This window comes from Branchiostoma lanceolatum, chromosome 2, assembly GCF_035083965.1.
Source record: "Branchiostoma lanceolatum isolate klBraLanc5 chromosome 2, klBraLanc5.hap2, whole genome shotgun sequence".
Classification (NCBI taxonomy): Eukaryota; Metazoa; Chordata; class Leptocardii; order Amphioxiformes; family Branchiostomatidae; genus Branchiostoma; species Branchiostoma lanceolatum.
In genome coordinates, this window is record NC_089723.1 from 3,629,951 (window position 1) to 3,647,073 (window position 17,123).

The following is a 17,123-nucleotide window of genomic DNA, read 5'->3' on the forward strand; positions in this document are numbered from 1 at the left end:
AAGTAAATATGTTTATTATATATCTGCTAGTCGAGGCTGGGATGTGTTACAGTAACAGTAAGTAAATGTGTTTATTACATGTCTGCTAGCCGAGGCCGGGGTGTGTTACAGTAACAGTAAGTAAATGTGTTTATTATATGTCTGCTAGTCGAGGCTGGGGTGTGTTACAGTAACAGTAAGTAAATGTATACATGTCTGCTAGTCGAGGCTAAGGTGTGTTACAGTAACAGTAAGTAAATGTGTTTATTACATGTCTGCTAGTCGAGGCTAGGGTGTGTTACAGTAACAGTAAGTAAATGTGTTTATTACATGTCTGCTAGCCGAGGCCGGGGTGTGTTACAGCAACAGTAAGTAAATGTATACATGTCTGCTAGTCGAGGCTAGGGTGTGTTACAGTAGCAGTAAGTAAATATGTTTATTATATATCTGCTAGTCGAGGCTGGGATGTATTACAGTAACAGTAAGTAAATGTGTTTATTACATGTCTGCTAGCCGAGGCCGGGGTGTGTTACAGTAACAGTAAGTAAATGTGTTTATTATATGTCTGCTAGTCGAGGCTGGGGTGTGTTACAGTAACAGTAAGTAAATGTATACATGTCTGCTAGTCGAGGCTAGGGTGTGTTACAGTAACAGTAAGTAAATGTGTTTATTACATGTCTGCTAGTCGAGGCTAGGGTGTGTTACAGTAACAGTAAGTAAATGTGTTTATTACATGTCTGCTAGCCGAGGCCGGGGTGTGTTACAGTAACAGTAAGTAAATGTGTTTATTACATGTCTGCTAGTCGAGGCTGGGGCGTGTTACAGTAACAGTAAGTAAATGTATACATGTCTGCTAGTCGAGGCTAGGGTGTGTTACAGTAACAGTAAGTAAATGTGTTTATTACATGTCTGCTAGTCTAGGCTGGGGTGTGTTACAGTAACAGTAAGTAAATGTATACATGTCTGCTAGTCGAGGCTGGGGTGTGTTACAGTAACAGTAAGTAAATGTATACATGTCTTCTAGTCGAGGCTAGGGTGTGTTACAGTAACAGTAAGTAAATGTGTTTATTACATGTCTTCTAGTCGAGGCTGGGGTGTGTTACAGTAACAGTAAGTAAATGTATACATGTCTGCTAGTCGAGGCTAGGGTGTGTTACAGTAACAGTAAGTAAATGTATACATGTCTGCTAGTCGAGGCTAGGGTGTGTTACAGTAACAGTAAGTAAATGTGTTTATTACATGTCTGCTAGCCGAGGCCGGGGTGTGTTACAGTAACAGTAAGTAAATGTGTTTATTACATGTCTGCTAGTCGAGGCTGGGGTGTGTTACAGTAACAGTAAGTAAATGTATACATGTCTGCTAGTCGAGGCTAGGGTGTGTTACAGTAACAGTAAGTAAATATGTTTATTACATGTCTGCTAGTCGAGGCTGGGGTGTGTTACAGTAACAGTAAGTAAATGTATACATGTCTGCTAGTCGAGGCTAGGGTGTGTTACAGTAACAGTAAGTAAATGTATACATGTCTGCTAGTCGAGGCTAGGGTGTGTTACAGTAACAGTAAGTAAATGTGTTTATTACATGTCTGCTAGCCGAGGCCGGGGTGTGTTACAGTAACAGTAAGTAAATGTGTTTATTACATGTCTGCTAGTTGAGGCTGGGGTGTGTTACAGTACCAGTAAGTAAATGTATACATGTCTGCTAGCCGAGGCTAGGGTGTGTTACAGTAACAGTAAGTAAATGTGTTTATTACATGTCTGCTAGTTGAGGCTGGGGTGTGTTACAGTAACAGTAAGTAAATGTGTTTATTATATGTCTGCTAGTCGAGGCTGGGGTGTGTTACAGTAACAGTAAGTAAATGTATACATGTCTGCTAGTCGAGGCTAGGGTGTGTTACAGTAGCAGTAAGTAAATGTGTTTATTACATGTCTGCTAGTCGAGGCTGGGGTGTGTTACAGTAACAGTAAGTAAATGTGTTTATTACATGTCTGCTAGTCGAGGCTAGGGTGTGTTACAGTAACAGTAAGTAAATGTGTTTATTACATGTCTGCTAGTCGAGGCTAGGGTGTGTTACAGTAACAGTAAGTAAATGTGTTTATTACATGTCTGCTAGCCGAGGCCGGGGTGTGTTACAGTAACAGTAAGTAAATGTGTTTATTACATGTCTGCTAGTCGAGGCTGGGGTGTGTTACAGTAACAGTAAGTAAATGTATACATGTCTGCTAGTCGAGGCTAGGGTGTGTTACAGTAACAGTAAGTAAATGTGTTTATTACATGTCTGCTAGTCTAGGCTGGGGTGTGTTACAGTAACAGTAAGTAAATGTATACATGTCTGCTAGTCGAGGCTAGGGTGTGTTACAGTAACAGTAAGTAAATGTATACATGTCTGCTAGCCGAGGCTAGGGTGTGTTACAGTAACAGTAAGTAAATGTATACATGTCTGCTAGTCGAGGCTAGGGTGTGTTACAGTAGCAGTAAGTAAATGTGTTTATTACATGTCTGCTAGTCGAGGCTGGGGTGTGTTACAGTAACAGTAAGTAAATGTGTTTATTACATGTCTGCTAGTCGAGGCTAGGGTGTGTTACAGTAACAGTAAGTAAATGTGTTTATTATATGTCTGCTAGTCGAGGCCGGGGTGTGTTACAGTAACAGTAAGTAAATGTGTTTATTACATGTCTGCTAGTTGAGGCTGGGGTGTGTTACAGTAACAGTAAGTAAATGTGTTTATTACATGTCTGCTAGTCGAGGCCGGGGTGTGTTACAGTAACAGTAAGTAAATGTGATTATTACATGTCTGCTCGTCGAGGCCGGGGTGTGTTACAGTACCAGTAAGTAAATGTATACATGTCTGCTAGTCGAGGCTGGGGTGTGTTACAGTAACAGTAAGTAAATGTATACATGTCTGCTAGCCGAGGCTAGGGTGTGTTACAGTAACAGTAAGTAAATGTATACATGTCTGCTGGTCGAGGCTAGGGTGTGTTACAGTAGCAGTAAGTAAATGTGTTTATTACATGTCTGCTAGTCGAGGCCGGGGTGTGTTACAGTAACAGTAAGTAAATGTGTTTATTATATGTCTGCTAGTCGAGGCTGGGGTGTGTTACAGTAACAGTAAGTAAATGTATACATGTCTGCTAGTCGAGGCTAGGGTGTGTTACAGTAACAGTAAGTAAATGTGTTTATTACATGTCTGCTAGCCGAGGCCGGGGTGTGTTACAGTAACAGTAAGTAAATGTGTTTATTACATGTCTGCTAGTTGAGGCTAGGGTGTGTTACAGTAACAGTAAGTAAATGTGTTTATTATATGTCTGCTAGTCGAGGCCGGGGTGTGTTACAGTAACAGTAAGTAAATGTGTTTATTACATGTCTGCTAGTTGAGGCTGGGGAGTGTTACAGTAACAGTAAGTAAATGTGTTTATTACATGTCTGCTAGTCGAGGCCGGGGTGTGTTACAGTAACAGTAAGTAAATGTGATTATTACATGTCTGCTAGTCGAGGCCGGGGTGTGTTACAGTAACAGTAAGTAAATGTATACATGTCTGCTAGTCGAGGCTGGGGTGTGTTACAGTAACAGTAAGTAAATGTATACATGTCTGCTAGCCGAGGCTAGGGTGTGTTACAGTAACAGTAAGTAAATGTATACATGTCTGCTAGTTGAGGCTGGGGTGTGTTACAGTAACAGTAAGTAAATGTGTTTATTACATGTCTGCTAGTCGAGGCCGGGGTGTGTTACAGTAACAGTAAGTAAATGTGATTATTACATGTCTGCTAGTCGAGGCTGGGCTGTGTTACAGTAACAGTAAGTAAATGTGTTTATTACATGTCTGCTAGTCGAGGCTGGGGTGTGTTACAGTAACAGTAAGTGTGGTGTTTATTACATGTCTGCTAGCCGAGGCTGGGGTGTGTTACAGTAACAGTAAGTAAATGTGATTATTACATGTCTGCTAGTCGAGGCTGGGCTGTGTTACAGTAACAGTAAGTAAATGTGTTTATTACATGTCTGCTAGTCGAGGCTGGGCTGTGTTACAGTAACAGTAAGTAAATGTGATTATTATAAATTACATGTCTGCTAGTCGAGGCTAGGGTGTGTTACAGTAGCAGTAAGTAAATGTGATTATTACATGTCTGCTAGTCGAGGTTGGGGTGTGTTACAGTAGCAGTAAGTAAATGTGTTTATTATATGTCTGCTAGTCGAGGCTGGGGTGTGTTACAGTAACAGTAAGTAAATGTGATTATTATAAATTACATGTCTGCTAGTCGAGGCTAGGGTGTGTTACAGTAACAGTAAGTAAATGTGATTATTACATGTCTGCTAGTCGAGGATGGGGTGTGTTACAGTAGCAGTAAGTAAATGTGTTTATCATATGTCTGCTAGCCAAGGTTGGGGTGTGTTACAGTAGCAGTAAGTAAATGTGTTTATCACATGTCTGCTAGCCGAGGCTAGGGTGTGTTACAGTAACAGTGAGTAAATGTGTTTATTACATGTCTGCTAGTCGAGGCTAGGGTGTGTTACAGTAGCAGTAAGTAAATGTGTTTATTATATGTCTGCTAGTCGAGGCTAGGGTGTGTTACAGTAACAGTAAGTAAATGTGTTTATTACATGTCTGCTAGTCGAGGCTGGGGTGTGTTACAGTAACAGTAAGTAAATGTGTTTATTACATGTCTGCAGCCAGCTGCTGCCGCGCCGCGTGCCTGCGAAGCTGGTGTGTTACGCCTGATGGCGGTTATACCGGCTATATAGATACAGATACAGATAGTCGAGGCCGGGCTGTGTTACAGTAACAGTAAGTAAATGTGTTTATTACATGTCTGCTAGCCGAGGCCGGGGTGTGTTACAGTAACAGTAAGTAAATGTGTTTATTATATGTCTGCTAGTCGAGGCTGGGCCGCTCAGCAATGGCCACTGTGCAGTTGTGGGTGGTGGCTAGCTACACATGTTGCAAGTCTTGGCGCAGTACTGCGACAGCAAAGCCTGGCCCCGGGGGTCAGTGCAGTACTGTTGGTAGTCCGCACAGCTCCGTGGATATTCAGGAGTCGGCCGAAGCAGGTCAAAACAAGCTCCAGCTTGAGTACTGCCTTGACCACATCCTGTAATGATAAAGACAATCACAAAATCAGTTTGTTTGTTTTTCCCATCACCTTGCCTCTCTAGTCTCCAAGCAGATGTTGGGGATGGAAAATCGTGAGGCCAATGTCCGCCTTCATGACAGCCCTCCAGTGAGGAAACGTTACGGCCTTCTCCCCTACATCTGCTTGGAGCTTACCGTGTTGCCACGGAAACTGAAGCCATGGTTACCGCGTTTGCCAAAAGCGTCTGCATAATGATCAAAGCTACAAACGTACGTTCGCACAAATTGATATCTATGAAGTGTCAATAGATATTAGAAAATGATTTTTAATTAGATAAAACTATTATTTTTCAATAACTACAGATGATAAGTAGATATCAATGTGTGCGAACGTACGTTTGTAGCTTTGATCATTATGAACATGAAAAACATAGTTTCATTGCAGCGTTATGTACCAAATTGTTGTTTTTTATCTTGGCAAAAAATTAAAAAGGGCAATAAACTTTGATGACGTCATTAAAAGATTTCAAATTCTTTCAAAGCCAGCTATCAATATTCAGTTATACAATAGTTTTTTTCTTAATTCATTAGTGAGAAAATAATGGAAAGGCAACATGCAATTTCGCCAGAGTGGCTTGTTCCTTTTGAAGCGAAACAGAAAGAACTGTGTTATGTAAAAGTGGCAGAAGAACAGTAATGGAGACTGAAATGCCATGCGACACAGAGGAAAGAGAAATATTTGGTAATATTTAAACAATAATGTCAGGAAACAGAAACAAAAACAACGATGTTAGGGTAGAAGATAGGAAAGAGCAGTGATACGCAAGGATAATGACCAATATCGGGTAGCACACTAACAAGTTTACACAGCAGAGAAAGCAACAGCAGTATCAGATAACATGATACATGGGAGCAATCTCAGCTACTACATACACTCATGGCCCGTTAAGGCAATAGTGGTTGATTATGTACATCATGAACAGTAAAGCACGTACTGAAATACAGGTCATCTACAATACAATTCATACTAAGATAACATCATTTACAGTAAATAGACACGAAATCACATTTACAGTAAGAGCAAAGCGTAAACCACTATCATTAAAAGAGCTGGTTTGATGTCACACACACACACACACACACACACACACACACAGACAAACACACAAACACACCTGTAGCTTCTTGAGCGGACAAGAGCACCAGGACGACAACTCCCAAAGGCACACAGCGTTGCGGCTTTCATGATTCTCTCCGTCTGGGAAAAAAAAGAGATACGAGTCAACATTTGCATTGGCAAACATTAACGACGTCTGTTTTGCTGAACCTTGTATTTGGAGAATTGAGCAGAAAACGTAATTACCCTCCCCTCTTACATACACATGAGAATAAAACCACAAAATACAATTTATTCATTAAGATATCCATGAGATCAGGAAATGTTCAGTAATCGTTGACCTCTAAATCGTAATGGCCTAAGAAGCATCTAAAATTGAAAACTAAACCTAGTATTTCACGTCTAAATGACAATGGTAAAAATGAACATTTAAGCAGCCTTTCTTTGTGCGTGTATAACGTGATGACACACGAACAACGGAGACACATACAATGTAGCAACACCTGCCTACCTAAGAATCAGATATCGTCAAAGCTGTCCACATACAAACATGCCACTGGAAACAATACCTACTTCACGGAGGTAACAAAACAAGCTACACTGCCACCACATTGTCCAATCTGCCGCTAAGCTGCCGTAAGATTTCTTTACCCCGTCGTGCTAACGTAACAGGACCAATTATCTTGCAGGACCAATTTACGTCCAGTTTGGGTCATGTCCACATGTCGAGGTGTATCATACCAAAGCTAGTTCTCGTGAGCAATAAAGAACGTCATAAGTATGATCCTTAGTAATCTCTTTCTTTTATACAAAACAATGAAAAATGTTTACGTCCAGCGACATAACAGAATAAACTCCTGAACCAGTAACAACAAGTTGCACGGAAGTGTCATGCATGACGTATTTCATATGTAATTCGACACCGCATACTTTATCATGTTCTATTAACTTACACGATAGCTAGTATATTTTAGAAATAGCTGACGTTAAACCTTTCTTTATATTCAGACTATCCATGGTATTTCGATGTTTGAAACTTTTGCCAGTTTTAGGAAGGTTTGATACAACTTAGCGACCCCCGCTGAGATGGTAACCTAGCGACCACCGCTGAGATGGTAACGTTACATTTTTGAACGGCATAAAATCACAGAAGAATCGGTACTCACCACTGTAAATAGACGTACGACGAATTTTGGTCTCGACTGGTCTCGATTGGTCTCGACTTCTCTCCGGTCTCGAACTGATGTTGGAGAGGACCGCGCAGCACCGTTTGCTAATGCGGCACATTCCATTCCAACATGCAGAATAGGGGCATGAAATATTTTCAAATATTTTTCATACTTGCAACAATAAGTCAATGTACTTTACGTGTTTATGTGAGTAAAGACATTGCATTATTAGGTTATTCTTACTAATTTGAGCTAATGCATACTGTTTCAGGATATTTACAAGATTGCTAACAATTTTCGACTCTTCCCTCAGCAAAAAATGGTTGGTACTCTTTCATAATTCACATTTTACACAACGTGCGATATCTGCGTAGGTAGATTGAAGGAGTAGATATGAAAACACCGTATGACTCAATCCCTGTGAGAAATTCCAAAACCATCCCTACTGGTGACCGCTAGGTTATCGACACCTAGAAAGCTAAAACTCTAAACGTAATTACAGATTACCGTTTTCCAATACACGAAACCATCTGATAAACCATGTAAAAATGATATCTTATAAGGATATAAGTTCATGTCTATGGATTAATTGTATACCGTAACATCCCTATTTACGTACGCACTTTTTAAACTTTTCAAGTTGCAAGCAGGTGCTCCAGGCTGACGCCAAAGTCAGGGTGCATACGTTAGGAGGGGTTCTTCCTCGGAAAAATCGCATATTAGCATGAGAGTATGGTACATCTTCATGCAAATGAAGTGTGAAATGCTACCACACAATCAATCAGTAATAAAGAATAAATAATACATATACATGTATCTAAATTGTTTGATATTTTCTACTCTGAAACATTTTCTCAGTAACCTTTTAAGTCGGTAAACATCATTGGAAGGATGATCATGTCAACCTCTTAACTATCCACCGAAATGCTGGAGAGGGGGTGCGTACGTTAGGAGGGTTTTTCCCCTGAGCGTTTCAATCACTGAGTCAGGCCTGCAATCGTCCCCAAATCAGGGGTGCGTACGTTAGGAGGGGTGCGTACGTAAATAGGAATTTTACGGTATGTTTATCAAGACTTCATTCACGTAGTCAGTGTCCAAAATTTGTTGTATATACATGTATATGTTTTTGTACCCTTACCTCTTCCCTGGTGACCTCAATAAAAAGCGGGCTATAGGTTTCTTTATTAAATAGATAGAGACTGAAACAAAGAAAATGTTATGGCTTCGACTTTCAACTGTTAATAAACGCAATGTCACAGAAGCCAGATCAGACGACAGTAAAGATGGCGGACAAAGTTTGAATACTGTAATTCACTTAATCTTCACGGTAGCAAAGTTTTACGATGTAAGGAAAATGGACACAGAACTTTAACTTCACTGTGGCGGCAAGTGATTTACAGAACGGATGTGGAATGGAATCATAACAATAACAACAGGTTGTTTTCAGGGTGTTGATAATTTTACGGTACAGAGGTGACTGTGAAAACAGTGGACATAAAGTTACAGTGAAAGAAACCAGAATTACAGTATGCAACTGCGGATTGAATATGGACGCTTCATTTTGTTGTTTCTGTCTGGTATTTTTTTGTATGGCTGTTATGCAGAAAAAAAAACAACATTTTTTATAATCAACAATTTTTTAATGAACGTTTTTTGAATGAAAATTTTCTTAATGAACGTGCTTTTTTAATGAACAAACACAATGTCACAGAAACTAGACCAGAGACCTGTGAGTAAAGATGGCGGACGAAGTTGGAATATTGTAAACCGAGCGAATTTTGACGTTTCAACTTTTTCAGATTCCATCTGGTATTTCTACATGACTGTTGACAATGCAGGAAAAGTTCGTTGTGTTTTTCAGACGTGGTAACTGGAGGGGAGGGGTGGTGTTACGTGATCCATACGCCCTTTGTTGTTCTTAATGGCTTTTGGTTATGTAAAGGTGGATGTGAGAATGTATAAAGCTACTTTCTGGACACGTATTAAAGATATTTCAGTTATATCGGAGGTGTTATTATGTCCTTAATGGCGTCAGTGGTGTTTGTAAAGAAAGTTCTCGATCTGTACTCTCGTCTAGGGTGGGAGGGGGGCAGCACAGAGAAGCCATATCCTCTACGTACCGGCTCTGACTGCCCCAAGCAGATGTAAGGATCCGTTTTGTCCCGGTGTTCTACGCGTGTTTGTTGTTGTTGTTGTTGTTTTAAAACATTTAGTACGCCTTTCTAGCGGCACCTTTTTTTTCTAATCCGGCTGGTGGAATGCTGGTGGTATTTCCATCTTATGGCTCTAGCTCTCTCAAGGTAGAATGGCAGCGTTAACCTTCCACTTTCTGTACCCAAACAAACTCAAACTTGTGAATCCTGGCAAATCCTTTTTTCAGTAGGTGAAAGGCTTGAAGTTCGAAATGCAGGTACAAGTGTTTTAATTTTTATTGCTTAATGTTGTAATGGAAAATTAACTTGTTCAAGCATGCCACGCGCGGACAACTGCCCTGTTTTTGTTACACTGTTTATATTGCTGGTTACCCAAGGCTAGCTAGGAACACTCTCTGACAGCGATGGGGTACTTCAATTATGTTTTTGGTGCAAAGATCTCCTCACATTTTCCCACATACAATCTCTCATATGACGCCAGTATTGTACAGAATGTTCTCGATTCGTCTTCTAATTACTGCAGAAATGGTGATGACGCAAGATGCTTTCTTACGAAACTACTTCTGATACTCACAAATTACATAAAGATTCTGACCGCTATGACTCATTTGGACAGAATGGACCAAAACTCTGGTCACAGGGAATTTTATTATATCTTCCGATTTCTACGTTCAGTTTGTGACTGCAGATTCTTAACTTTGTAATCAACACCCTCTAAGTACTAGCTCTGACTGCCCCAAGAAGATGTAAGGATGCGGTTTGGTCCAGGTGTTTGTTGTTGTTGTCCTTTTGTATTTTAATAGTACGTCTTTCTAGTTTCGTCAAGAATACCGGTATAGTGCCCAGTGGTACACAGGGTAGCAAGCTTCCTAGCAGTTTTCATGTATGTATACGAAAGTCTCGGGCAGAAAGTAGAAACTCATATTTGACTCTAGATCTGCGGGTAAATTCCTGTTGAACTTGTGAGCACCGCATGGGGGCGTGCATGAGAGGTGACAGGTCTCAATATTTACACATAAAACACACTCACGAGTCACACGGTTGCTGTTTCGTGACGTCACACTCCGCTGGCCAATCGTAGCGCGTCGTCAGTTTCGGTGACGTCATGCAGGTGTACTTCAGGCGGAAGTAACAGGTTTCGGTGCCATTTCTCGTCGACATCGCCTCGTTAGCAGAACTACTTGTGCTATAGCTTCAGAATGGGAAACAAGACGGCGTGAAAACAAGGTACGGAACACTCTTTTGTCATTCCACTGACGAAATGTAGCGGTATTGGTGGATACGTAGTTGTACTGTACGCACAACAAGGGGGTCCATGGTTCAAACTTCCGCATATTCGCAGTGCCCAAAATGCAATGTGGATTATATGTCACATATGACTAGGAGTTGACTCGAAAACTTTTGTTTGTGTGAATCAGCCTTATGTTCATGTGCGTGGAACTCTTCCAAACTTCAAAATCATATGTCTGTAACATACAAATACAATATTACACCTGGTCACGATACTCTCGTCTGTTGTTTTACAGTTCACTTAATCGGTGATGTAAACTTAAGAGGAACTAGAGCTACTAGAACACTCCCAACAAGAACAAAATACTTCCTAAGCAACTTCAGGAAGATGTGGAAAAAGTTACTACGCCCTGTTGTACACAAAAATGCCCTGATGCAGCTAAATGAACTTCAACTGGGACAACAATTGCGGTTCAAGTTTGTCTCGCAGAGCGGCGCTGCGCACGCTCCAGAGTTCATCGTGTCAGTAGAGGTCAACGGCCGCACGTTCAAAGGCAGGGGCGGAACGAAGAAGGCGGCTAAGCTCCACGCGGCCGAGCGGGCTCTCAGGTTTGTGCAGTCCCCAAAATCCTCCGAAACCCACCATGCCATGGCTCGTACGCCCTCCCCCACCGACACTGACGACTTAGACTCAGACAACCCTAACCCCTCCAAACGGCCTCTCGAAGAGGACAACTTCCTCCTACCCGAGCCACATAAGAAGTTGAAAAACTCCCTCGGCCTTGCTCCATCCAAAAATTCCCTGCAGCAGCTAAATGAGCTGCGACCGGGGCTGCAGTACAGGCAAAAGCACACACCAGGCCTACGTTTCCTCAGGTACAGACGTGGGACTCCTGAGTTCATCATGCAAGTGGAAGTGAACGGCCAAACATTTGAAGGCAGAGGCCGTTCGAAGAAGGAAGCTAAGCTACACGCGGCAGAGCAGGCGCTGAGGTCCTTCGTACAGTTCCCAAGCGCGTCCAAGACCATGGGTCACCAGCCCGCCTGGATTGAACACGCGGACTCAGACACTCTCTTGAACTCGTTCGAACAAAAACACAACGAAGCCTACTCCCCCGAACGTCCTACAAACGAAGCCTCTTCACTAAACGGCGACGATCTACCCCCTTCCTCTACTATGCACAGTCCGTACGGTAGCGCCTACACACCGTCAGATGGGAAGAATCCGGTCATGATCCTGAACGAACTCAGACAAGGTCTGCAGTACGATATCGTGTCGGAAACAGGGGAAAGCCACGCTAAGAACTTTGTCGTAGCGGTGACGGTAGATGGGCGGACGTTTGAGGGCTCCGGGAGGAACAAGAAACAGGCCAAGGCACGAGCCGCGCAAGCAGCGCTACAGAAGATCTTCAACTACCAGTTCGACCCCTACCCGGGCAAACAACCTGTCGTGAGCACTGAGGGTGTCCCGGATCATCAGACACAGGTACCGCAAGTCTCGTTTTTAGTTTCTTCGGACAGTTGTTTATTAGACTTGTGCCAACGTTACCAGTCCTGTAAATTCAATTGGCTGGCTAACTCTAGAATTCCTAAATTTGATCCTGAAATGGCCAATCAAGTTTGTTTTGATTAAAGTGTGTATGTGTATGTATGTGTGTGTTTGTGTGTGTGTGTGTGTGTCTGTGGCAGTGTGTGTGTGTACGTGTGCCTGTGTGTGTTTGTGTGTGTGTATGTGTATTTCTGTGAGTGCATGTGTGTGCGTGTGTGTGCACGTGTGTTCGCGTATGTATGTATGTATGTATGTATGTATGTGCAGTTGATAAGTAACACCACAAATGTATTATAACATAAATTGTGACTTTTTTCTCCAAGACCTCTAGCACAGTTTCCTTACTGTCGTAATAGGCAACTTTGCTACAAGCCTAGTATGACGATTACGATGTGAATCATTTCTTCCTGCCAGGACCTAGCAGACCATATATCCCGCCTGATCCAGGACAAGTTCAGCGAGCTGACCAACAGTTTCACGTCCCCACACGCTCGGCGTAAGGTGCTAGCAGGGATGGTGATGACTAAAGGTACGTAATCTACAAGCAGATATTTCGTTCGCTATAAGACCGAATTAAACTGGCAAAGGGACTTTTCGTCGGATTTAAAGACTCCTTTTGCCAGTTGGATCAAGGAGGTTAACCTCCTTGGTTGGGTGCGGCCTTTGCCACCGTTAAAACTGCTTGGAGATTAAAAGTTGAGGACTTATTCTGAGTTCTCTTCTCTTCTGTTCTTTATAATTTATGTTTCTAGATCTGGTTAGTCTGCTGTCCTAGGTCAATGAATGATCAGTGAAATTAAGTATAGCTGTTGATACAAAATAAGTATGTCATCTAGCTTCTTCATTTAAAGTGAGATATAAGACAGTACAACAATGTTTGGCCTAAGTAACCAGTCCGTTGATGAAGGTTAGATATCCAGATTATAAGATACGCCATAAATAATCACTCATTGACAAGTAACTTCAAGTTCATAAAATGTTTGAAACAGTCAGACGTTTCAGACAACATCCGCTGTCTTTCGTCAGTGACTTAAGATAGCGGATTAAAAATTATCCAGGTGCGTGAGTACCTATTTTTGGCGTCAGTAACCAGTAGTGTTATTTCCCCACACAGGCACAGACGTGGAGACTGCCGATGCCAGGGTCATTTCCCTCGCCACCGGCACGAAATGTATCAACGGAGAATACATGAGCGACCGGGGAACGGCTCTCAACGACTGCCACGCCGAGATCGTGTCCCGGCGGTCGCTTCTACGCTATCTGTACTCTCAGCTCGGCCTGTTTCTCCAACCTGATAGGAAGAAGATTAAGGAAAGTATCTTTGAGCGTAAGAAGGACGGCAAGGGATACCGGCTGAAGGATGACGTCCAGTTCCATCTCTACATCAGTACGTCACCCTGCGGAGACGCAAGGATATTCAGTCCCCACGAGACCGACGCCGAGGCCGCCGACCCCCACCCTAACCGTAAGGCCCGCGGGCAGCTACGGACTAAAATCGAGTCGGGGGAGGGCACGATCCCGGTACAGTCTTCCAGCTCCATCCAGACGTGGGACGGCGTGTTGCAGGGAGAGCGCCTCCTCACCATGTCCTGCAGTGACAAGATCGCCCGCTGGAACGTGCTGGGTATCCAGGGGGCGCTGCTGAGCTACTTTGTGGAGCCAATCTACCTCAGCAGCATCGTCCTGGGCACCCTGTACCACGGCGACCACCTCTCCCGCGCCGCCTACCAGCGCCTCGGCGAACTGCAGCAGCTGCCTGCTCAGTACCACCTCAACCGCCCCATACTGAGCGGCATCAGTAATGCAGAGAGCCGGCAGCCGGGGAAGGCGCCGAACTTCAGCGTCAACTGGACGGTGTCTGACGCGGAGCTGGAAGTGGTGAACGCCACGACTGGGAAAGACGAGCACGGAAGGGCGTCGCGCTGCAGTAAATACTACTTCTTCCAGCGCTGGAACAAGCTTTACGGCAAGCTGTCGTCGACGACTGGGAGGCGCGGCAGACCTAGAGACTCGCCGCGCCAGTATTGCGAAGCGAAGCTTCTGAACGGCGACTACCAGGCCGCCAAGCAGGAAATGGTGAAGGCGTTCCAACGGGCTGGGCTCGGACGGTGGGTGAACAAACCTATGGAACAGGACCAGTTTGAACTGCACAAGATGTGAGGCAGTGCCGAATATCTACAATATGGAGCTTAAACTTCAAACTTTACTTTACAGTGAACTACTTTACTTTACTTTACAGTGGACTACTAGTACTACAAGAGCCGACGTTTCGACGACTGTCTGTCGTCTTCATCAGGGCAATACTGTATATAGAATTGCCCTGATGAAGATGACAGACGGTCATCGAAACTTCGGCTCTTGTAATTCTCTTTAATCAAAGAGGTTGATTAGAACAATGCACAGTAATTGATATTAGTAATCAGGGAGACAATACAGTAACTCATTTTCCCTCCTCTATCAATTTTATTTGTAGTTGAAATTTCTGAAAGGCAAAAAGGTTAGAGCAGTCATTCTTTAATGAAGAAAATAAATCATAATACTTTTTCTATTGGTTGAGAGTTCAATGTGGCTTGCCAGGGATAAAGGTCAATCATATAAAGATACTGTTACCTAGAGTATTCTAAGTTTGGGACAAAATTGTACATGTACTTTGCATAGTCTGTATGTCTATCATGTACTAGCTTTAGTAGTCCACTGTAAAGTACTCGGTTGTGAATAAAATAACCTTGCTATCAGTCATTCACCAACCTGATTCACGGGTTCAAAGAAAACTACACATGAAACCACTCCAACTATTGAATACGTTCATGGGACTTTTCTGATCACTTTGTTGAGTCAATTGATTACTGATATTGCCAACAGGTTGGAGATTCACAGACATCTAGCTGGTTGTCGGAAACATCAGCCCTTTTTCCATGGTTGTTTCTTTCAACACTAAGGCAAGACTGAAAAAATCTTTGAAGTTTTATTTCATTTTGTAGGCCTTCTTGGATTTGTCATACCGTGCTAGCATTAGGAACGGAAAATACTAATGTATAGACATGTAACCTTCTCCACTATAGGTGAAGCTTAGATGTAGCAGCTCATAAGACATGTAGTAATTTTACCAATTATATTTTGATCGTATGTCAGATTGTCTTGAAGTTGTTTCCTTCTTAAAGGAATGCATTGGGAGAACTGAAATGTATCAAACAATGTTTAGATGTAAAATTGTTTATTGCAGAATGAAAAACTATATTACTGATCTTTTTAGGAATAATTTTTAATGTAAGTTACCATAAGAAACTGATGGTTTAAATTTTACTTTTGAAGAATATGTAGCAGGTATGAAGCAGTATTCGTCTGCAAGGTCAATGACTTTTTCCAGATTCCTGATCTAGTCAGGGACCTTATATGTAGTTATGATATGTATATTATTAAGTTACACAGTGGGAAAATACTGCACTTTGCTGCAGAGTCCATGGCCACAGGACATTCAATCCAAAAGTTTTGTGATGAACTTACCCTCTGGATCGAAAAGAGGAAATGACCTTTCAGTAAAGTTGATGGTTTGCAAAGAATCCAATGCTTCTGCCTACTTATCGTTCGAAAGGTGACTATAATACTTTGGTTTGAGGCTAAGAAGCAAAATATCCCTCCACAACAAAATTGCGAGAAACTGTTCCAACTAACTGTTCATGTATTTTCTTGCAGTTCAATGTTGAAATGTTTGAAGGAAGTGGTCCTTTTTTAATCATCTCAAAGTATCAACATGTCGGGGTGACTTTTGTCAGAACGTTAAAAATGTAAACATCCTTTTATCACACCTGTCTCTGTACAGGGGTAGGGCAATTTCACGGATAGTGTCGTAACATACAAGGTAAAACCGTCAGGGAAGTGGCAGTGATGTAGTAATTCAACTTTTAACACTCGTAGTATCGTGCAAAATGACTCTGACCAGTCGTGGTTCCTCTGCGAACTGAATCAACTTTTTATTCTTTATCAAATCAACTCTGAACAACCGTGTTTTCGCTGCGAAACATAGTAACGTTAGCGAAACATATAGAAACGATGTATGGGGTCTTATTTTTGCACAATCGACATCGTATTTCCGTTGGTATCAAGTAATTACTCACGTTGTTACTGAATGCGAGGACGAAGAGGCACATGCAAAATGATACGAACAATCTGTATAATCAAGCTTTTCCATGACTAAAGCCAGATGTATATGATACTTGTTTCTGTTGCCACCGCTAGAAAATGTTTAAAAAAACATGGTTTACAAACGCTTTGTTGACAGGTGATCAGCACAATCAATTAGTACGTGTTGAGAAGCAACGACTGCTGTTTTTAAGACCCATAATAAACTATAAACAGTTAAGAACCATAATAACGCAAAGCATATAGCATATAGTGGTTATCTGATTTTCCCGTACATTGCTCATAATGCTCTATGTTAAAGTCACACAGCTAATCCATTTATCAAACTACTATAATAGAATTCTGTCTAAATGCAAACTTCGGTCAATCCGTTACACTCATCATCAAAACATATACTCGTATCAAGATAGTTAGCATCAAAATAAACGGGAATGTACTTTGATTCTAAAAAAAAGAAACAACTGAAACTAAAATCCTTAATCAAGCTACACTCTATGACTCCTAACACAAGCTTTGGATTGCTTTGCTGGTAATGCATTAAATCTTTCCAACAACTCTACATGTAGACGGCTTCTACAAGATCTCTTGTCCTATTGATTGTATAATTCTTTCTGACGCTGATATATTTCTCAAATGAAATGTCTTAACTCTTTAGCGTACAAAAACAAAACGTGTACGACTTCTACGGCTTGTTACTTAAGTATAAAATCTGAGCTACTTTCC

The 17,123-nt window shown here is 42.0% G+C and overlaps 1 protein-coding gene across 1 annotated transcript; it reads left to right on the top strand.

Annotated features, from left to right (window-relative positions):
• Positions 1–10,601: 10,601 nt before the first annotated feature.
• LOC136426582 (double-stranded RNA-specific editase 1-like) lies at positions 10,602–14,511 on the top strand. The gene is made up of 4 exons (XM_066415251.1): positions 10,602–10,708; positions 11,008–12,197; positions 12,675–12,789; positions 13,375–14,511. The coding sequence occupies exons 2-4, from the start codon at positions 11,100–11,102 to the stop codon at positions 14,418–14,420; spliced, it is 2,259 nt and encodes a 752-aa protein (XP_066271348.1). The 5' UTR covers positions 10,602–10,708; positions 11,008–11,099; the 3' UTR covers positions 14,421–14,511.
• The last annotated feature ends 2,612 nt before the right edge of the window (positions 14,512–17,123 follow it).

Bases quoted from the DNA above. Each gene is read 5' to 3' on its own strand.
- LOC136426582 (XM_066415251.1), top strand. From the start codon at position 11,100: ATGTGGAAAAAGTTACTACGCCCTGTTGTACACAAAAATGCCCTGATG. The intron at 12,198-12,674 runs GTACCGCAAGTC...TCTTCCTGCCAG, and splicing joins TCCCGGATCATCAGACACAG to GACCTAGCAGACCATATATC. The intron at 12,790-13,374 runs GTACGTAATCTA...TTCCCCACACAG, and splicing joins AGGGATGGTGATGACTAAAG to GCACAGACGTGGAGACTGCC.